The sequence below is a fragment of the Chiloscyllium plagiosum genome, unplaced genomic scaffold (genome assembly GCF_037043375.1).
Source record: "Chiloscyllium plagiosum isolate Xiang-an unplaced genomic scaffold, Cpla_swu_hap1 HiC_scaffold_47, whole genome shotgun sequence".
Lineage (NCBI taxonomy): Eukaryota > Metazoa > Chordata > Chondrichthyes > Orectolobiformes > Hemiscylliidae > Chiloscyllium > Chiloscyllium plagiosum.
The window spans coordinates 19,643,513-19,666,777 of NW_028270185.1; the positions used below are offsets into that span (position 1 = coordinate 19,643,513).

At 40.1% G+C, this 23,265-nt stretch overlaps 1 protein-coding gene across 1 annotated transcript in view; it reads left to right on the forward strand.

Annotated features, from left to right (window-relative positions):
• Window positions 1-1,124: 1,124 nt before the first annotated feature.
• Window positions 1,125-23,265, forward strand: part of zc3h4 (zinc finger CCCH-type containing 4) — a 79,349-nt gene continuing 57,208 nt past the window's right edge. Inside the window, exons 1-3 of the mRNA XM_043681006.2 lie at window positions 1,125-1,433; window positions 10,179-10,413; window positions 16,730-16,840. Of these exons, the coding sequence (XP_043536941.1) occupies window positions 1,339-1,433; window positions 10,179-10,413; window positions 16,730-16,840 (441 nt within the window). The 5' untranslated portion in view covers window positions 1,125-1,338. The remainder of the gene's footprint in view (window positions 1,434-10,178; window positions 10,414-16,729; window positions 16,841-23,265) is intronic.

The following is a 23,265-nucleotide window of genomic DNA, read 5'->3' on the forward strand; positions in this document are numbered from 1 at the left end:
GTGGGGGCTGGAGTAAAGATATTGGAGAAGGTGCCTCAAGCTCTAAACTTGTTGAACAGTGGAGTTCCCAAGTGGAAAATGAGGTGCTGTTCTTCCAGCTTGGCTGAGTGGCACTAGTTCACTGCAGCAAGCCTGAGACAGAGATGTTAGCCAAGGAACATGGTGGTGTGTTGACCTGGCAAGGAACTGGAAGCTCAGGACCTTTTTTGTACACAGAGTGCTTCTGTTTGGCATTTCACCAGCTTCCCTGGCCAACATCTCTGTCTCAGGTTTGCTGCAGTGCTCCAGCACAGCTGGAAGAACACCACCTCATTTTCAGCTTGGGTTTTTAGGGCTTGAAAGACCTCCTCCCTCACCCTTACCCAGTACCCCCCCGCCGCCTTGTTATTACGTGGTCTGCTATTCACTACTCCCCACCACACCCCAAAGACAACTTTTTCCTCGCCACCATCAGTTCTGAGGAAGGGTCATTGAACCTGAAACATTAACTCTGATTTATCTCTACAGATGCTGAGCCTTTCTAGCAATTTCTTTTTTTATTGTTACAGATTCACTATCACTTGAGGGAAACCAAAGCCTGTCATTTTTGTCTTAAATGGACAACCCCTTACTCTGAGAGTATGCTCTCAGGTCAGGGACCCTCATACCAGAGCAAACAACCTCTCAGCATCTACCCTGCCAAGTCCCCTAAGAATCTTTAATGTATTGATACCTTTATACTGTTTGGTGATGCACATACTGCTTTAACTCAATGTTATTCATATCATTCTTCAAAACTCCAATAAGTATAGTAAATGAGAAGGTAGACAAGACCAACGCTATGAATATAAACAACCTTTACAGTTACCTACACACTTCGCTGCTCGGCAATTCGTGGATTTCCGTGGCAATGACGTTACCGTGCCTCCCCGGAGAGCGCTTCGGGTGCTTTCGGCTGGCGGTGACTTCATCCACGAACGGTGCGGACGCTGAAGAGGGAACAGCACCTCGGGGATTTCCGCCAGCTGCGTTCGTGAATTTCCGTCAGCCTTTTTTCGTTTCGTCTGTGCGTCACGGCGCTGAGCCGGCGGGCGGGCGCCATGTTGTGGAAGGTGTTTTCTTCCTCTTTCAGTCAGTGTGTGTAATGGAGAGACACCCGGGGGTCGGATCCGCACAGAAAAGCACCGAGAAAATAGCTGCCAATATCAAAACGCTTAAACAGTAACAACAGAACCGTTTATTTCCTATTTCAAGAATCAGTGAGAGCTCAATTGCAGTGCCCGGTGGTAATTTTTTTCCAATAAGGAGAGAGATATATAATTTTTGAGTAAAGACAAAAGGGAGAGAGCGAGAGAGAAAATGTCTCTCGAAAGCCTCAGCCTCACCTCCTCCAACAAGCAGTCCCCCCAAAACGAACACAACAACATCAACCTCACTGAGTCAGGAGACGAAAGGTCGAGTAAAAACAACCTTTTTATCCAACATTTCTCTTTTTATATATTTATATAAAAACAACAACAAATTATCCAACAATCTACCAAGGTCAATTTTTCTGAAGGGAAACCTTGGAAACGGAAGGTAGAGGAATGTATCTGTGGATTAACATTTTTTAAAGAAGGATTTTTTTCTTTCTCATTCTAAATCCTCTTGAAAATTGGTTCGCTGGATTTTATATATATATAAATATCCTTTTCATATATAAAAAGAAGGAACTAAGGGGTGATTTAAGGCCTAATCGCATGCTTGGGTGGTGGAGTGCAATGTGGCTATGTCTTTAATGCAAAGGAGTTCTTTTTACAGTAGGGCCTATTTCTGTATGCTTATTAATTTTATTTCATTGATGCTTATTCTTTCCTCTATGGTCCTTTAACAAAATGCAGCCCGGTTAAAGGACATCGGCAATTGACCTTTGAACTTCATTTTTTTTACCCAGCGTCCCCATTGTAAATGGGAAAACATTTATCATTTGTTTTAAACCTGCTTTGAATCTATCTTGATGTGTTTGTGATTTTATTTTAAATATGCATGATCAATTTTCAAACATGACTTTGCAATCGCCTCACAAATACAACTACCCAAGTTTTATTCTTTTTTTAACGTGGCTTCAGTTTGATCCTTTCAAAATCTGTTGTAACCATATTAAAAAAAACCTTCTGTTTGTACAGTATTTGCTGGTCATTGAAACATTCATTCCTTTGTTTGCAAAGAAAAACAAATTACAACTCTTCGTTAATTTCAATGTCTTCAGTAATGAATGCTAACAGGTCCCTTGCTGTACATTTCTTTTGTAGACGTAATTTTATTCCTGTTATGAAAAAAAAGTTACAGCGTTGCCATTAGGATATCAATAAAGTGTAATAATGAACATATAAATTTTTAAAAAATATGTCCATACAAACTGAAAACACTCAACAATACAGCTTAGATTTTACCCTTCCAAATTCAAATTGTTGACTATGGGTTATATAAGTAAATATAGTACTGGTAACATTTGCCACTAATAGAGTAATTTGAGACATTGTCATTTTCTATCAGCAGGCAGATTAGGACAACATTGAAATGGGGGTCAGTCATTGCAGGTTAAATTCAACTACATTTTCAATATTAGTTATGGATCAAAATGCTGCTATGGTTGAACTCTGCCTTTATTGAAAATCACTTATAAACCAAAGTTATTTTATCAATACCCTGGAGTTAAATAACATAGGTAATCCTGATGTTGGCAAAATCATTATATGACTTGAAATAGGTCTCATCAAAGAAATTTGAGGTACATGTAGAGTCCATTTATGGGGTAAGTACAAACCTGAAGATTCGATAAATTAAGTTCGTGTTAATACTGAATAGCTTAATCTTTTAACCTGGACAGTGTAGTTATGATGTGAACAATGGTCATGATTGTATCAATAACTGTTTTGCTTCAGTAATTTATAAAACTCATTGTATTTGGGGTAACATAGAACCTAGCTAGGAGTTTGATTGACATGACAGGATGATAATTTATAAACAATGGATATTTAATGAGGATGAGCCACTTTTTTCTTCATAATTTAATTCCCTCTTTCAAATTGAACTTGCTTTTCCCAATTTGGATCATCAAGCCATCGAAGAGCAGGCTTTAGGTATATTATTACCAAATTTTACATTAAACTTGAGCATCATTCACATCAACTCATTTGCAAAGTCATGGAATTATGCAAGGAAATTTTGGAATGGGGTTGGGAAATTTAGGATCAGTTTGAAAGAGAAAATTAAATAATAAATTGTAGGTAATTCTTGTTAACTGTTTATCTAATTACAAATGACAATCCTGTCATGTTGATCATCATCTTGTGATTCATAATTTTAAGAGTTAGCAACAAAGTTTTCTTTCATTGTTCTTCAAGGACAGGATAATCTGGGTTCTTTGAATTGGTGCAGAATATTTGTTTATCAGGAAGTAGGAAAGATTCTCTCTCATTTATTGAGTTCCTATTTCTGGCAGCGGCAAATGCCAAGCAGTTCAAAAAGTTAGGAAGACTAGTAACTCAATCTCATCTTTTAAATGATTTCTGACAGTGCCTTCAGGCTAGATCAGGTAATATTGAAGCTAGGATGCAATGGGAGTTTAAGGAGAAGGAAAGGGGAATGATATGAAAGACTGTAAATTATTACATCATTGTTATGACTCCATCTGTTGGACTTATTTACCTAAAAGAATGGTGTTTTCCCAATGGCTCAATTAGTAAAAGCTTTGAGCTATGTAGATGTGAAGTCTACAGATAGTGAGGATGCTACAGTGCGCCTTAAAGAAGAGAATATCAGATTGATGTTGGAAGGACAATTGTATGTGGACATCACCTAAGGAGAGGATTGAGTTCTACTGTTATGTCTGCATTATGGAAAAATCAGCTAACCTTCCCACATGAGTAATAATTCTGCGAAGGAGATTGAAGGTACTCAGTACCATGTTGCAACTTCTTCAGTATGATGCAATATCTTCAGTAAATGGGATGGGGAGAAAATTCATTTGTACAGTGAAATAAATTGAGAAAGTTGCATTGTTTGTTTGTGTTGATAGTGAGATTTTGTCGGCAATTTATAAAAATGGTAGAAAATTGTAAATAATTGTAATTGGTTAACATAGCCATATCAAGACTAATTTGTCTCTTCTGTGCCTAGCGGCATATGAGGCATCCTATTTCTTCCACTGCTTCTATATTCAAAAGATCATTGCCTTCTTGAACATTTCCGGTTTTCCACATGATATGTTGTTAACCTGACCAGAGTGTTTCAGTTGCATGTAAATAGGGATTATGATGATCAGGCGTAAGAGTGCCTGATTGGATGTTAAATCCAGTTTTCAGAGACTGGTATGTTCTTTCCTGCTCACTAGGACAAAGGCTTATTATATGAAACACTGTAATGCGATACTTTTGAATGCTTTACTGCATTTGCATCTAGACTTTTCACAGCCTTCTAGATTAATGGTGGTTGTGGAAGAGTTCTGGCTAATAATTGCGGAAAACTGCCATTCTCTCTAGACTGGTGCTTTTTTGAAAGACACCTAATTCCTGGTGTCAATAGAATGCTCCTTTGCCCCATTTAGATGGAATTGAAATGTTCAGCTTCTTGAACCTTGGTTACGACACTCACTACTGTGGCAGTTTTGTTCACCATGTTATTACATTGGTGTGTGGATAATGGAGAGGATGCAGAGGATTTACAAGGATAATATAAATATATGGGTGTTCATATCAGGGAAAGATTGACAAGCAGGGTCATTTCTCTGGATGGAAAAATAGGGCAGTGGCCTTACGGAGGTCTTTAAAATGATGAAAGGTTTTGATAGCATGCATATGGGGAAGATGTTTAATCTTGCGGGGAAGAAACTATATGCCATCAATTAAGATAGTTGCCATGAAATCCAGTAGACAATTCAGAAGAAACTACCCAAGGATTGGTAAGAATGTAGTTTAAGGGAATAGTTGAATTGAATGATATAAATGCAATTAAGAGTATTTGAGACAAGTATATGCTGGGAAAGAGAGCGATTGGCCTATTTTTATGCACTATATACTCCATAATTCTATTTATGCAAATACAAGCTACATAGGTCTCCAGATTTTCCAGTAACTAAAAAATATATTAATTTATTTGGGAAAATGATAGCACAGTCATAATGCCATTGGAGCAGTAATCCAGAAACCCAGGCCTAAGATCTGGGGGGTGTATTCAAGTGCTATCAGGCACCTGGTGGAACTTGAATGCAATTGACAAGTCTGAAATATAAAGCTAGTCTCAGTAATGATGATCGTGTTGACTATCATGGATTGTTTTAAAAAAAAATCTAGTTCACTAGCATCATTTTAGGAATAGAAATCTATTGTCTTTATCCTGGCTGGCCTACTTATGACTCCAGATCAAAGTTATGTGATTGATTCTTAACAGTCCTCTTCAAATGGCCTAGCAAGCTACTTAGGTAAAGGCGATTAAGGATGGGCAACAAATACTGGCCTTACTGCCAACACTCTATGAAAGAATATATTGTTAAAAAAAATTGTTTAGCTGTAGTTTTTGAAGATAAGCCAGAAGTGCTGATTTTATTTTGCGATGTTTTGGTGTGAAGATTGTCTGAGTTCCTTCATTTTGAAAATACACATTGCTCATGAGGCAGCTAGCAACAACCCGAAATGTTTGAAATTCTATATCAAAATCCTCAGTCGTGTCACTAAAGATTTTCCCGCATGTGTGCTGCTAGCGCGCTGAATATGTATTCCTTAGTCCTTTTAGTTTTCAGTCTTAAAAAAAAAAATTCCTGTCATAGAGTCATAGAGATGTACAGTATGGAAACAGACCCTTCGGTCCAACCCGTCCATGCCGACCAGATATCCCAACCCAATCTAGTCCCACCTGCCAGCACCCGACCCATATCCCTCCAAACCCTTCCTATTCATATACCCATCCAAATGCCTCTTAAATGTTGCAATTGTACCAGCCTCCACCACTTCTTCTGGCAGCTCATTCCATACATGTACCATCCTCTGCTTGTTCATTTTTAATATACTCATACTCATATATATAGACCATACTGTTCCTGTTTAAAGTGGGATGTTTACCTCTTTTATATCAGAATTGGGAAGCTGGTACGTTGGATGTAAGATGTTCTCTGACTATTTGTCACTATTTTAAGGTCCTCATATACCATTCACTGTCTCTGAAGATGGACAGGACAGTTATCAGATTTCTGTTAGTATCACTGTAAAACTAGTACTGGGAGGCACATAAAATCTGATTTCTTTTCCCAAAAGAATTCTTTTGGGATAGAGCTTGTTTCTACTCAGCATTGTTCCAGTCCAGTCTCTGTTTAAGTTCACCATAAGTGAAATTCTTCTAGTCTCCTAACAAAGTCCTGATTTCTTTTTAAGCTATAAATTTATATAAAATGTAGTGAATGATGTAAAGGTTTAGGTGTTAAGTCGACTGAAAAATCAACAGCTTGCTTTTATATTAGCACCTTTAGCTAAAGCACCCAACACTTTATACATGACAATAATTATCCAAAAAATTGACACTGAGCTAAAGAATAGGTTTTTGGGACAGATTACTAGAAGCTTGTCCAAGAACCAGATGTTTGAAATGCTTCAGAATAAAGAGCTGGAGAGTGTTTAGGTAGGAATGTCAGAGTTTAGGCCTTAGATGGCTGAGTTCACAGCCACCAATGATGGGATGTGAAAGTGGGTACTGTGTATAAGGGTAGGTTTGAGATAATGCAAAGATCTTTCCGATATTAGTAGACATTGACCTATAGACGCCAATTTAAAGAGGTTTTAAAAAGTTCGAAGTGTTGTTTTCCTAATATATAGTCAGCAAAGTTGCATGCTGTTTCTTTATTGAGCAGTACAAGCCAGGAGGCTGTGAGGTTTGACATTAGTTTTTTGTTTTGGGTTGTTTGATTTTCGCACCAGCAGTGCTTCACTTGGCTTTAATTTTCCAGAGCCAGGAAAGGAACGGGTCAAATGAGGTTCACTTTCCTAAATGCAGTTTAATAGTTGATAGTGGAAAATTTGCTGATATCAGGTGAAGCTGGGTTGGCAAATGGTGTCACAGGTTGTAGAATTGCTTGTTAACTTTCCATGTCTAGGCTTCCATAAAGAACCACCACTTGGTTAATGTATTAGAGGGTGACCAAATATATTTCAACTCCATCAGGAGTAGAGAAAATTACCTCAGGTATGTTCTCATTTAAAATTATCAGACGAAAGTTAGCAGGGAGATTTTGAGCTGTATTGATAGGCTGCATAGACTGGGGCTATTTTCCCTGGAGCATTGGAGGCTGAGGGATGATGTAATAGAGTTTTAAAAATTCATAAGGAGCATGGATAGGATACATAGACGAGGTATCTTCCCTGCAGTGGAGGCATCTAAAACTAGAGGGTGTAGGTTTAAGGTGAAAGGGGAAAGATTTAAAAGGGACTTAAGGGGCAACTTTTCACACAGAGTGTGGTGCATGTATGGAATGAGCTACCAGAGGAAGTGGTGGAGGCGAGTACAATTACAGCATTTAAAAGGCATCTGGATGGGTATATGAATAGGAAGGGTTTAAGAGGGATGTGGGCCAAATGCTGGCAAATGGGACCAGATTTATTTAGGAATCTGGTTGGCATGGACAGATTGGACTGAAGGGTTGTTTGTGTGCTGTATGACTCTATGACAATGAACAATTGCCATTTTAGTGATACAATAAATTTGAACGAAGCTGCTTGATGTTTAATAATAAATGCATGCAAATAGTTTCAATTTTAAGTGTTAACTGTGTATGTTTCATAATGGCATAATTAAACTTACAAAGGCATGTTTGTTAAAGACATAAATGATGGAAGGTACACTGCTTGACAGTCAACGTTTGACAAAAAAATGTTAAAGTTTTGTGCAGCATCCTCTGTCAGAACTGTTATGGTGTTTGGGAGAGAACTGCGGCCTGACAATTTGCAGTTGGTTTTCACCAAGAAGCAGCTAATGGATGTTAGAGCTTTTATAGAGACTTCAGTTGAAGGAAAAAGGTATGAAAGTCTGAACATTAGGTAGAAACCTTGTTCAGGCAAATGAGACTGGGAGTGCATTACCATGTCTCTCTCTCGTACCCATCGAAGCAACTGCACAGAAAATGGAAGTATCTAGGATAGGAAATTGTGTGGCCTTTAACTTTATACTTAAATGTTAGTTACTTACCCAATATCATATAGGTTCTTTATTATACCGTAACTAAGTGATACGAAACATTGCAGTGAGTCAGTGTCATAGGTGGAGGAAAAAATACCACATCCAAGTTTGATCTTCGCTATCACCAATGTGTGTCGACTGCCCCAGATGTTTTGTGATGATCAAGAACAGTTTCACTAGCTTCTTGTTCATTCTTCAGCACAGTGAAACGAAGGTTTAAAAAATTCATAATATTACATAATTCATCAATATTGCTGTTGGCTGAGACCTAACTCAACAGAGACTAGAGATCACTTCTGTTTATGGCAAATATTTTCTTTGGGTAGTATTTTTGACTTATTATTAGATCTTGTTATGATTTAAAAAGTTATATTTTTGAATTTGTACCTTCAAAAACTTGCATTACTACTTTGTGAATTCCACATTGATTCCATATAAAAACAAAAGGCATGTAAACTGCATTATATAAGTCATTGATTGCTTACATTTGCCTTTCGGTTTTTTGCTATAAAAACAACTTCGTAGATGTGCAATTTTTAAAGCAGAAAAAGGTAATGTTTGAATTTTGCTTTATTGTTTAATTTCCTAAGTTTTAATTCTTACCTCGTTACCTGTTCTTAGCAAACCAGTAATACAAAGTAAAATGCCAGAAATGTGAAAACACTTTTCCCTCTGACTTTCTTCCATTTCTGAGCCATTGATTCTTTCTTGCTGGAGTCCAATCTCTTGATGGATCTTACTGTGAATGTGTAGGCGTGATGGAAGTTTAATGTTGGAGAAAGCCATAGCCCTTGTTGCTGCTTGTTTTCGCCAATCATCAGCACATACTTTCCTTTAGGGATGTGTTCAGGGTGGAAACTCTTTCTTCAGAATTGGGAACTAAAGCCAGCATGCAGCATTAGTATATGAACTGTGTTTGAGTTCAATTAGCTTCACCACAGACCAAATCTTGGAACCTCGTTGGTGTACTTGCCGCAAGTATTGACTACCTCAGTGTTGATTCATTGGGATAGCTCTACTTTTGTGGTGTCATACCACTATTGCCATTCTACAAATCAGAAGGTTCAACATTAACCTTCAGTCTATGCCAAGCTCACTACTTTCAATCAAGACGTTGATGTCCTACAATTGATCTGAGTCCTTGTGAGGTTAGAAAGGGAGAAAGTTATTCTGAATTCAGGTGAGGACAGGAATAACTTTCTTGTGTTACCACTTAGGATTCTCACAAAAAATGTAGCTGCTGAAAATACAGAAATTCAAAGGAGTCCTCAATTTCACATATGCTGCCTCAATATAGTGAAACAACAATTGAATTTCACTGTCTGGTCTCATGAGTGACCAATAACCAGTATTTTGAGGTAGTACAGGGCTCTTGAGACATGTGGAACCCAACCCCCAAAGCATTACTGGCATAATTGGAATTGGAAGTATTGCTTCCATAGCAATGTTGTTTATTCATATGATTAATGAAATTGTTCTTTAAAGTTACAGTCAATTTAACTCGTTGGGAGATTATCAAACTGAGCTATGAGTATGTTGCTATTTCTGAGTCAGGTTCTTGATAGAATTACAATGCTATTTCACTTTAGCTTGACGTTAAAACTCACACAATACTAGGTTATATTCTAACAGGTTTATTTAGAAGCACTAGCTTTTGGAATGCGGCTGATGGAGAGCAGAGTTCTGAAAGCTAGTGCTTCCAAATAAGCCTGTTGGATTATAACCTGTCCACCCCAGTCCAACGCCGGAACCTCCACATGATGGCTACTTTAGCTTGGACAGTGAAGTTTGCATCCTGCTTTTGGCTCTGTACTCAGTGGAACTGGGTGGTGGTGAGTTCTGATCCCAACAAAGAACAAATGATTTATTGTTTTCATTCGCTGGATTATAACTGGCATCATAAAGTCATTCTAGGATTTTTTTGCTTAATTGCTAATTAATCACTTTTGTCTCTACTGCCAATTTCTGCCTTTGATGATTCATTTCTGGTAATGTAGGGAAGAAGGAGAACTGGAAGAAGGAGAATTAGAAGATGATGGTGAGGAAGTCGAAGCTCAAGATGAGTCCCAGGAGAAAATTAAAGACAAATGTGAAAAGCAGGAACGGGATCATGAGGATGATGAGAAAGATAAGGATAAGGACAAATCCCATCGTAGGATGAAGAGAAAACGAAAAAAAGAAAGAGAAAAAGAAAAGAAGAGGTCGAAAAAGAAACGGAAATCAAAGCACAAGGTAATCAGCCCTAATATTCAATATCAACTGAACTTACATACATGCAATGCTCAAGTTAAGATAGATGCACAGCTATGTCTCAGGTTAACAATATTGGCTGGGAGTCAAAGGTTGACATGGCAGTGAAGAACGCTTTTGGCACACTGACCTTCATCAGTTAGGGCATTGAGTATTATAGAAAGTTGTACAGGACTTTGGTGAGGCTGCACTGAGGAGTATTGTGTTCAGTTTTGGTCATCTTGCTCTAGGAACGATGTTATTAGACTGGAAAGAGCGCAGAAGAAATTTACAAGGATGTTGCCAGGACTCAAGGGTCTGAGTTATAGGGAGAGGTTGGATGTTTTTCTTTAGCATGTAGGAGATCTTATGGAAGTGTTTAAGATCATGAGAGGTGTGGATAGGGTGAATGCACTTAATATTGTTCCCAGGGTTGGGGAAATCGAGGACTCTAAGGCATCTGTTTAAGGTAAAGAATAAATGGGAACCTGAGGGGCAACTTTTTACAAGAGGGTGTTACATATATGGAATGAGCTGCCAGCGGGAGTGGTTGAGGCGTGTACATTAACAACATTTAAAAGGCACTTGGACAAATGCATGGATAGAAAAGGTTTAGAAGGATATATGCCAAGTGCAGGGAAATGGGCTTAGCGTGGATAGATATTTTGATTGGCGTGGGCCAGTTTGGGCTGAAGGGCCTGTCCCCGTGTTGTAGGATTGTATGATTCTATAACATCAAGTAATGTTGCAAACGTATAAAACGTTTGGGGTATTGTGCAGTCTCCACACCACACTGTAGGAAGGATCTGAGGCTTTTGACAGGGTGAAAAAGAAATTGACCAGAATCAAAATTGAAAGAGCCTCGCATGCTGTAAATCAGAACCAAAAATAGAGATTGCTGGAAAAGCTCAGCAGGTCTGGCAGCACCGGTGGAGAGAAATCAGAGTTAATGTTTCGTGTCAAGTGACCATTCCTTAGAACTGGTAGTAGCTTGGAAAATGTCAGTTTAAATGCAGAAGCTATGATGAGGGGGAGGGCATAAGGAGTAAATATCCACTGTAAACCCACCGACCCCCACAGTTACCTGGACTATATATCCTCACATCCTGCTTCCTGTAAAGTATCCATTCCATTCTCCCATTTCCTCTGTCTCTGTCACATTTGATCCGATGATGACAACTTTGACAAGGGAGCCTCTGAAATGTCCACCTTCTTCCTCAAGAGAGGATTCCTCAGCACTGTTGTTGACCTTGCCCTCAGCCGGGTCAGATACCTGCACTTCAGCCCTCACCACTCCCTTCCCTCCCGCAACAGCGATAGGGTCCCTGTTGTCCTTACCTACCATACCACCAGTATCCACACCCAAAGGATCATTAACTGCCATTTCCACCACCTCCACTGAGATGCTACCACCAGACACATAACCCCCTTCCTTCCCTTGCCAGCCTTCCGCTGATCCCTCCAGGACGGCCTGGTTCACTCTTTCTTCACTCCCAACACCTCCACCACAGCTTCATGGCATCTTCCGCTGCAACTACAGAAAACGTGACACTTATCCATTTACTTCCACCCTTCTCAGTATTCGAGGGCCCAAACACACATTGCAGGTGAAGCAGCACTTTACCTGCACTTGACCCAACCTTGTGAAAGTGAGTACTGCTGGAACCCTGATGAAGGTCTTTTGCCCGAAATGTCGATTTTCCTGCTCCTCAGATGCTGCCTGACCTGCTGTGCTTTTCCAGCACCACTCTAATCTTGACACAATCTAGTCTACTGCACTAGCTGCTCACATTGGGGAAACAAAGCATACACTGGGTGACTGCTTCGCAGAACACTTGCATTCTGTCTGCAAAAAAGATCTTTCAGTTGCCTGCCACTTTAACACGCCACCGTGTTCTCTGGCCAACATGTCTGTCTCAGGCTTGCTGCAGTGCTCCAGTGAAGCTCAGCGCAAACTGGAAGATCAGCACCTCATTTTCTACTTGGGGACCCTGCAGCCCTCTGGAATCAGTATAGAGTTCAACAACTTAAGGACTTGAGCTCTCCCATGACCTTACCCCAAACCCCACACACCAGGCCTTGTTATCACTTAGTCTGCTACTATACAGCCATTGTTATCCGTTAACAATCTCTATTAATAGCTATTCACCCTCCTAGCTAGATCGTTATCCACTCCTTTGTCTGTCCAACTGTTCTTTTGTCTCTTTGGGCTCTATCCCCACCTATCATTTATTCCTTACCCCCGCCCCCCACTCTGTCTTTTGCATATAAACTGACATTTTCCCAGCTACTATCAGTTCTGAGGAAGAGTCACTAAACCCGAAACATTAACTCTGATTCTTCTCCAAAATGCTGCTAGACCGGCTGAGGTTTTCCAGCAATCCCAAGTTTATGAGAATGTTGCCTGGAATAGCGGTGTACAACCTATAAGGAGAGTTTAGACAAACTTGGATTGTTTTAGCTAGACTATCAGATGCTGAAGAGCGATCTGACAGACGTGTATAAAATTATGAAAGGTGTGGATAAGGTGGATAGTTGGTGTCTCTTTCTCATGGTGAACATGTCACATTCTAGGTTTAAGATGAGAAGGTAAAAATTTAAAGGAGAAGTGAGAGGAATGTTTTTTACACAGGATAATAGGTGCCTGCAATGCACTGCTAGGGAAGGCGGAGAAGCAGAGACAATAACAATGTTTCGTTGGCATTTTGACAGAATAGAGGGATATGGACCATGTGCAGGCAGGCGAGATTAGTTTAGAATAGACTCATGTTCGGCACATATGGTGGGCTGAAGGGCCTGATCTGGTGCTGCGCTGTTATATGTAACTTGGATGTTTTTTTTTAGATTAGATTACTTACAGTGTGGAAACAGGCCCTTCGGCCCAACAAGTCCACACCGACCCGCCGAAGCGCACCCACCCATACCCATTCCCCTACATTTACCCCTGCATCTAACACTACGGGCAATTTAGCGTGGCCAGTTCACCTAACCTGCACATTTTTGGGCTGTGGGAGGAAACCGGAGCACCCGGAGGAAACCCACGCAGACACGGGGAGAATGTGCAAACTCCACACAGTCAGTCGCCTGAGGCGGGAACTGAACCCGGGTCTCTGGCGCTGTGAGGCAGCAGTGCTAACCACTGTGCCACCGTGCCGCCCACAAAGGGATGTTATGATCCCTTTAAAATTTACATGCTCATGCAGCCATTTTTCAGTGTGCAATTTCTACTGTGGCGATTCACCGAATTTTTATCACAGAACAAGGCCTATATGATTCCAGATTGCTTGATATATGTGGAGTTCTGAATAAAAAGTTACAACACGAGGGTAGCATTCAGCCCAGTGCGTGTGTCTGTGTTAAAACAAACCTATGTAGTCTAATTCCCACTTTCTATATTTTTTCTTTGTCTGGTAGATTATGGCACCAGCAAAGAACCAGCACAAGAGCAATATGGCCTGAGAGTCATAGAATCTTAGGATGGTTACAGTGCAGAAGAAAGTCATTGGTTTGTAATGTCTAGCTCTCTGCAAGAACAATGATGAATGTGTTTCCAACATGGACAGTGAATTACAAATCCTGACTGCTGATGTAAAATTTATTTTCTTTGTATCAATCTTTTACTTTGTCATTCAACTTGTATTGATGTCTCAGGTTTTCCAACCTTCTGCCAGTGTCTGACATGGCTCCTTATTTCGAATTCCTCCATCAGTTCTTCCCTCAACATTTTCTTTGCTGAAGGAATAACAGTCTGTTCATGTGATTGAAGTCCTTCATTCCTAGAATAATTCTTGTAGATATTTACTCCATTTTCTCCTAAGCCTTTATATCATTCGTGAACTGTGGTGCCCAAAATTGGGGACAATATTTATGAAAATTTATCACTGCCTTGCTTTTGTATGCTATTACTTCACTTTAAAGCCAAGCATCCTGAATGTCTTTTGACTATTTTCTCAATCTGTTCAGCTTTCTATCATTTGTGCACTAATATTTCCAATCTCTCAATTCCTGCACTTAGTTAAGAATTGCAGTCTTCCTATCACAATGTATCAGTTCACACTTTACTGAATTAAATAGCCTCTGCCTTCATTCCCCCTGCCATCCACCAACCACCACCACCACCACGCCTAGAAAACAACAAAGTAAAACCCTGCTGACACTTAATTCACTTCATTTCCCAGAATTAGATCCAACAGTGGCTCCTTCCTCATTGGAACTATACTGATGTAAAGTAACTTTCTTGGCCATATTTTGTAAATGCGTCCCTCTTTGTCCTCCTGGTCTGTACCTGAATAATTGAAGTCCCCTTTATATCTACTGTATAATTGTTGAAGCTATCTATACTGTCCTTCCAAGTTTGCATTTCTCTATTTTTCCCATTAGTAGATAGTCCAATAGTACTTCTTAGCTTGAATCAAATAAATTCAGTCCTTGGTCCTCTCGGCATTGTAGTATTTCCTTTAACCAATCTTGCCACCCTTCTTTCTTTCCTTGCCTGTCTTTTTGGAACATCTTCCAGAAATATTTAGGATCCAATCTTGTCTTTTTATGAGGTAGGCCCCCATTATTGACAGAACATCTGTTTTCTACATGGCTATTTATGCCTGCAACTCAGCAACCTGATTTGTTTAGTTTGTTCGTACAGTTAAATACATATTCAACTAATTTTTAAATGCGATCTTTTCTCTACATCCTTCAGACAATGAATTTTAGCCAGTCATTGCCTTCTGGCTTTTGTCTCCTGGTTACTGACCTATCTGCTAAGGACAGCAAGTTCTCCTTATCTACTGTTATTAGGACTCTCTGTCAATTCCTGAATCCCTAAAATTACAAACTCATAATATACAATCTCTGAATATAGTTTAAATATCCTAGCAATATTCTTATATGTCTCCTTTATTCCCTGCAGAGTGCTATCAGATGATTTCAGAAATGCAGTGAAATGAATTGCACATAGTATCTTCAGTGTGGTCTAAATGCTGTTTTATGCCATTCTAGCATAATTTTACTCATATTCTGTGCCTCAGCTAAAAGATAGTTTCCCATATGCATTCTTGATCACCATAAATACTTTCTGTTATTTTCAGGGATCTGTGATAATGTCTCTTCTTGTTCACTTCTTGGTATGCTCCCATTCTTTATTATTTTAGTTGCTTGTTTCTCATCTTGAAATCTATATCTTCAGGGTTCAAAAAGCACAAGTTTGGTGCAAATGTATTCTTGAAAGCCCAAAAAAGCCTGCAAAAATTCAATCACAGCGCAACCAATAAAAGAAAAGTAGTTGATTTGACAGCATGTTCTAAATATATAACTGCTACTACTGGAAGGTCAAGAGCAGCAGATACATGGAAACACTGTCACCTGTGTGTTCTGCTCCAAGCCACACACCGTCCTGACTTAAAACTAGGTCACTCGTACTTCACTGGGTCAAAATCTTGGAAATCCTTTCCAAGCATCCCTACTGGCCTGCCTACACTCTATAGGACTGCAGGGTTCAAGGACCTCATCATCATCTTCACAAAGATGTGAAGAATGAATAATATATGTTGGCCCATTAAATGGGAATATATTGGCGACAGTATTTATCTTTAATGATCTAATTATGGCATTGACCTTCTTTACATAAAGTAAACAAAACAAGGATTTTGAATGGCCTTGAAATTGAGTGAAATTTCATAGTATACGCGAATGCAGTGAGGCTGCCTCTACTGTTTTGTGGTGGTATAACTTGCAAAATGTTGTTGCCAAGTAAGCATATTGGTATGGCTTCTAGATATGTCATGACACACTGTGGAGCAAGTGGGACTCGATTAATCTGGGTTGTGGGAATTGCTGCCGAGATCAGCATTTATTGACCACTCCAAATTGCCTAGAGGGCATTTAAGAATCAACCACATTGCTGTGTGTCTGGAGTCACATTTAGGCCAGACCAGATAAGAATGGTAGTTTTCTTCCTTAAAGGACATCAGTGAACTAGGTGGATTTTTTTGACTATCAACAGCAGTTTCATGGTCAACATTAGATTCTTACTTCAGATTTTTATTGAATGCAGGTTCCACCATCTGCCATGGCGGGACTTGAATCTGGGTCCTCAGACCATTACCTGTGTAGCTGGATTAATTGTCTCGTGAAAATACCTTGAGGTCACTGCCTCCGTGAACATGGGCTTCCTGGCTCAGAATTAGGGATACTACCACTGTGCCATGGGAGTTCCTTTTAGTATAGTCTTCTATGTTTCGGTCATCTGGTTACAGTAGATAACAACTTAAATGTACATTGGTGTGTTGTATTTTCAGATTTTCCACTTTACCTGTCTTTGCAGAGACATGTATCTTCCAGTGATGATTTTTCTGACTATAGTGATGAGTCTGACTACAGTCCTGGGGAGAAGGGATATCGGAAATATCGGGAATACAGTCCACCATATTCACAGGTAAAGACAACAGAGTAGAATATTAATTCTTTTTGTGCTACCTCACTTTCCACTGCTATCTTCAAGGTATTTTCTCTAATGGTTAGTATAGGTTTGGCCTCAGAAAAGCATTTTCTCTTTGGATGTCTCTTGCCATCACTCCATGCTGTATCAATGACATTAGAATCTGGAGCATAAGTATGCCATTCCATTCCATTCCTTGAATCTATATGATTATGGCTGAACTGATTGTGGCATTAACTGCACTTTCAGTCCATCCCCAACAAACCTTAGCATCCTTGCGGATCAAAAATCTATTTAACTTATCTATTTAACATTGAATATTTTCAATGCCCCTGCTTCCACAGTGTGCTGCAGAAGGGAATTCCAAATGTTTATTACTCTCTTCATCTCTGTTGTTATGACCAGGTGAGAAGATATAACTGTGTTTTCTCTTTTCCTGCTCCTGTTTTCCCACAATAATTTTTTAAATTTAAAAGCAGGATGTTGTATAGCCAATTCAATAAGTATTTAGGCTGTTGCAGATTGTAAGAATTAAGCCAGACACACATTCTTGAAAGAAGTGAGTTCTATTTTGTTTTATTGCTAAACCCACGCAGGTAAAAGTATTGGAAAGACTGTTTAAAAAATGTTCAAATGTATCTTACTCCACACTAATGTGCACAAATGTATGTGCTCCCCAAGTATACAAAAATTGAATACAGGTTTGCGGTGTTTCAGGTTTTTCTTAACATGAGATTCTTGTTCATTCTTGGCCAATTTAAGAATGCAAGTTTTAAAAGAAAAAGAGAAGTTAATGAAGATTCACTAAACCATTTGCTTAACACTAATTTCTGGTGATTCTGTTCTCCTGGAATCATTGTTGCTTGGTTGAAATCTTCCCTCAAGATTCTGTGTTTACAGCAAGGAGGTTCTGATTAATTTTCAAGCCTTAGCCAAATAGACCCCTGCTGCCAATGGCAAGGCCTAAACAACATTAAAGGATACAAAATAAAGCAGAGCAAGATAGCTGACTAAGACACATCTCTCTCTTGCGCGCTCAACGCGGTTCGAGCAGAATACCAATGGCGCAGTGACACCTGCCCCGATAACCCCGGATGCACCTGTGCCCACTGCCACCGCTGCAGACATCAGATCGGTCTTCCTGGGAGTCAAGTTAAGGAAAGCAAAGGGCCTGGACGGTGTCTATGGTCGAGGACTCAGATTCTGTGCGGACCACTCAGTGGAGTTTTTCACTGACATCTTCAACCTCTCTCTACTACAAACTAAAGTCCCCACCTTCTTCCAGAAGATTACATCATCCTACGAAAGCACATTCAATATGCCTTGATGACTACCACCCAGTGGCTCTGATCTCAATAATCATGAAGTGCTTTGAGAGGCTGGTTACAGCCCACATCAGCTAAAGTCTCACAGCCTGCCTCGATTCCTTATAATTTGCCTAAAAATGTAGCGGGTCCACGGCAAATGCCATATCCCTAGCCTTGCACTCACCTCTGGAATATCTGGACAACAAGGACACCTCCGTCAGACTCCTGCTCATTGACTACAGCTCCCCCTTCAAAACCATTATCCCCTCCAGACTGATTTCAGAACTCCAAGATCTTTGTCTCGGCTCCGTCCTTTGCAATTGGATCCTCAGCTTCCTGACCCACAGACTGCAATCAGTGAAGATAGGAAATTGCATCTCCTCCACAATAACACTGACCACTGGAGACCCCCAAGGATATAACCTCAACCCCCTACTATACTTCCTATACATCCTCGACTGTATTGCCAAATTCCAAGATAATGCCGTCTGCATGTTCGCTGATGACACCACTGTAGTAAAATGGATATCTAACAACAAGTAAATATACAGAAGGAAGATAGAGGGCTTTGTGACATGGTGCAATGTCAGCAAAATTAAAGAACTGATCATTGACTTCAGAAGGAAAGGAGGAGAATATGTCCTCATCTGCTGAGGTTCAGAGGGTGGAGAGCATTAGGTTCCTTGGATGTCTGATAATTGATAACCCGTCTTGGATTTCCCACGTAGATGCAATGGTCAAGAAGGCACAACAACGTCTCTTCTTCTTCAGGTGGTTCAGGAAATTTGACATGTCCATAAAGGCCTTCACCAACCTTTATAGATACACCATTGAAAGCGTACTTTCTGGTGCATGATGGTCTGGTATGGCAACGCCCAGGACCATAAGAAATTATAGAAGGTTGTGTGTCGAGTTCACCTTCCATCTGTGAAGTTCATTTACACAGCTCGTTGCTGTGGAAAGGCTGCCAACATCATCAAAGACCCATTGCACCCCTGTAATGATCTCCTACAACTCTTCCATCAGGCAGAAGATACAGAAGCTTGAACACATGCATCAGCAGGTTCAGGAACAGCTTCTTCTAGGTTGGGAGACTGGAGTTGATGTGGCTGTAACCAGCCTCTCGAAGCTGTTTACAGTAGCTTCTTTCATGCCATTATTAGACTGATGAATGGACTCTGTAGTCTCAAATAATGCTGATCTTACTTACATTGATCTTGCCGAGTGCATACCCTGTGCAGTGTAACCTGTTTGACTCTGTCTAAGTCCTTTTACAACATTTGATCTGTGCATCCTTGCTGCTTATGATCTGTCTGTACTACTCGTAAACAAAATTTTCCACTGAACTTCGGTACGTGTGACAATAAATCAACCAATCAAGTTCAAGTCCAACAGTCAGATACAAAAGAGTTAATGTCTCTCCATGTTATTTGTGTATTCCAAAGACTATAGAATGCCCCCATTGCTTCTGTCTCACCAACATGTCATGGCCAAGAGGATTGACTGTGATGCTTAACATTGCATTTTTTATTTTTCTGCTTTGTACCAAGATTTTATACGTAGATACCTAAGATGGTGCAGTAAGTGGTGAACTTGTTAACTTTTCACTGTACTCATATGAGTACATGTCACCATATGAGTACATGTCACAATAATGTAATTCAATAATTTAGTTTCAGATATCGCAACCATTAATCTCGAATAATTCATCCTTCATCTTGATGTAAGAAGCTGAATCCGCAAACATGTCCAGTAATGCCATTGTCTCTAATCGGGTCTCCATGGAGAGAAATGTGGCTTTATAGACACAAATTAGCAACTACTTTATTCAGTAACCTTGGTTTAACACGAGTGTCTTTTAACAAAGCACTCCATAAAGGCCAGCCAATAAAATTACAATTAATCTTTGTTGCACCAATTAAATGTTTTTAAATTGTTCCCCCCAGTTTTAGATTCCCTCCCAGCCTGCCTCAGTCACCATGAGAGGAAACATTTTCCAGCATCTGTCCTGTCCAGCCCCCTCAGAATCTTGTATGTTTGAATATAATCTCCTTCTTCTAAACTCTAATGAGCATAGGCCCAACCTTCTCCACCTTTGCTTATAAGACCAACCGATCTTCCCAGAAATTGCCTTCTCTGAATGACAGGTTGAGAGAGTGGCTAACAAATCATATAGTTTCTTATACTTGAATCACAAATCATGGAGTACAAGAGCAAGATAGTTATGTTAAACATGTCTAAACTTGGCCTCAGTGTCTGGGTGCCATTGAAGGAAAGGTTCAAAAAAGTTAGTGAGAATGAAGGAAAAATAACAAGAACAGAAGTTGGGACTGTTTTTCTCAGAGAAAGGAAGGTTGGAAGTAATTTGCCATAAGATGTTCAAAGTCATGACGTGTCTGGTATCAGGAAAATCTACTCCCATTGATAGAAGGATTGAGAATGAGAGGGCACAGATTTAATATGTTTTTCTTTATTCTTTCATGGGATGAATATGTTATTGGCAAGGCCAACATTGTTGTCCATCCCTAATTGTCCTTGAAGTGAGTGGCTTGCGAGGCCATTTTAGAGGGCAATAAAGAGTCAACCACATTGCTCTGGTTCTGGAGTCATGAGTAGGTCAGACTAGGTAAGAATGACAGATTTCCTTGCTTAAAAGGTATTGGGGAGTCAAGTGGTTTTACAGCAATTGGTACATTAGTTGCATGGTCACTGTTACAGAGACAAGCTTTATGATTCCAGTTTAAAAAAGTGAATTTAAATTCATCTGAACATGGACCAAGGTTAGGCTATTTGGCTCCTCCAGCCTGTGCTGCCATTTAAAAATATCATGGGTGATCTGATTGTAACCTCAAATCTGTATTCCTGCCTACCCCATATTCTCTAATAACCTTTTAACCCAATTGCTCAACAACAGTCTTTCCACCTCTCTCTCAAAAATATTCAAAGTCTCTCTTTCCATCACCTTATCAGGTAGAGTTACAAAGATTCGTGACCCTCTGAGAGAAAAAGTTTGCCTAATCTTTCTTAAATGGGTGAACCCTTATTTTGAAGGTATAATCCTTTGTTCAATATTCTCCTACATGTGGAAACATCCTCTCCATATCTACTTTGTCAAGACCTCTCGGAATCTTATTTTTAAATCAAGTTATCACTTGTTCTTCTAAAGTCCAGCAGATACAAATCTATTCTGTTATACCTTTCCTCATATGACCACCCACCCATTCCAGGCATTAGTCTGGTAAACCTTCTCTGCACTTCCAATGAATTTAAATCCTTCTTTAGATCAGATGACTAATACTATGCATACTACTCTAACTGCCATGGTGGAATTTGAATCCATACTTAGTCGAGGCTTCTGCATTATTATTGTACTACCATTACCACTACATTACTGTCTTCCCATTGGCAAAAGAAGCAATGGAGGCATGATGAGAAACTTGTTCACGCAATGACTGGTAAAGGAGGAGCAAATGAGGGGAGAGTTGTGGGCAGAATAAGGACTCTATGACATGCAGTCAGCATCATTGAGAGGAGCAGTTGAAGTGAGGACCCTCATAGAGAAACAGACAGACCAGTTGCAGACCTGAGTGGAACTTGGGGTATAATCAAGAGCAAGATTTTTGTAGTCTGTTCTTGAATAGGAGCATATTCTTGAGTAGGAGCAAGGGTCTCATAAAACCAAGAGGGTCCATATCCTACGTATTATATGTCTGAGGAGCTTAGGCCCATGATTTGAACATCTTGGACTATGTGGAAAATCCTAGCATTTCTTGGCTAGCTGGATGACTATGTTTGTGTGAGGTCCCTCTGCTTGGAGTGACTCGAATTCAAGGCTTGGAAGCTTGAGCGGCACCTCAGGGCATCATGGTACATTCGCGAGGCTGAGAAGTTCATGGATAGCACATTTCAGGATGTGGTCATGCTGCAGTTTAAGTAATTATAAGCAGAGAGGGAATGGGTGACTGCCACACGGAAGAAGGGGACCAGGCAGGTAGTGGGGAATCCCCCAGAGTGCAACTTGCTTGCAAGCTATTTTTCAGCCTTAGAAAATGGTAAGAGAAAATGTTTTCCTCTGGAGATTGGGCAGAGCCAAATCTATGTTATTGTAGATGGTCAATTGCTCTGGGAATTGGTGAAGGTGGGCAGGTATGATAGGGCAGTAGTGATAGGAAATTCATTAGTGAGGGGCGTAGACAGAGGCTTCTGTACTTTACAAGTGACTCCCAAGATATATGTTGCCTCCCGGGTGCGAGGATCAGTGATGTCACAAAACAATTGAAGGGCATTCTGAAGGGTAATGGATGGCCAGAGGTTGTAATTATAGAGTCATAGAGATGTCCAGCATGGAAAGACCAACCCGTCCATGCCGACCAGATATCCCAACCCAATCTAGTTCCACCTGTCAGCACCTGACCCATATCCCTCCAAACCCTTCCTATTCATATACCCATCCAAATACCTCTTAAATGTTGCAATTGTACCAGTCTCCACCACTTCCTCTGGAAGCTCATTCCATACCCGTACCACCCTCTGTGTGAAAAGGTTGCCCCTTAGGTCGCTTTTATATCTTTCACTCTCGCCCTAAACTTATGCCCTCTAGTTCTGGACTCCCCTACCCCAGGAAAAAGACTTTGCCTAATTATCCTATCCATGCCCCTCACAATTTTGTAAACCTCTATAAGGTCACCCCTCCACCTCCGACGCTCCAGGCAAAACAGCCCCAGCCTGTTCAGCCTCTCCCTATAGCTTAAATCCTCCAACCCTGACAACATCCTTGTAACCCTTTCAAGTTTCACAACATCTTTCCGATAGGATCGTATTGGGACAAATGATATAGGAAGAAAGAGAAATGAAGTTCTGCAAAGCAGGTGTTAGGGAGTTTGATAGGAAATTGGAAAGCACGACTTAACGGTCATGTTCTTCAAATTATTCCCAGTTCCAGGCAGGAGTGAGTAGAAGGATAGAGCAGATGAATATATGTCTCAAGAGGTAGTGCAAGCGAGAGGACTTTAGATTCATAATGCATTGCTACTGTTTCTGGATGTAAAGGGACATCAAGATTAGGATTAAGAAAAAAGCAGTTTATGGCAGATATGGAGGGATCAATATGATAGA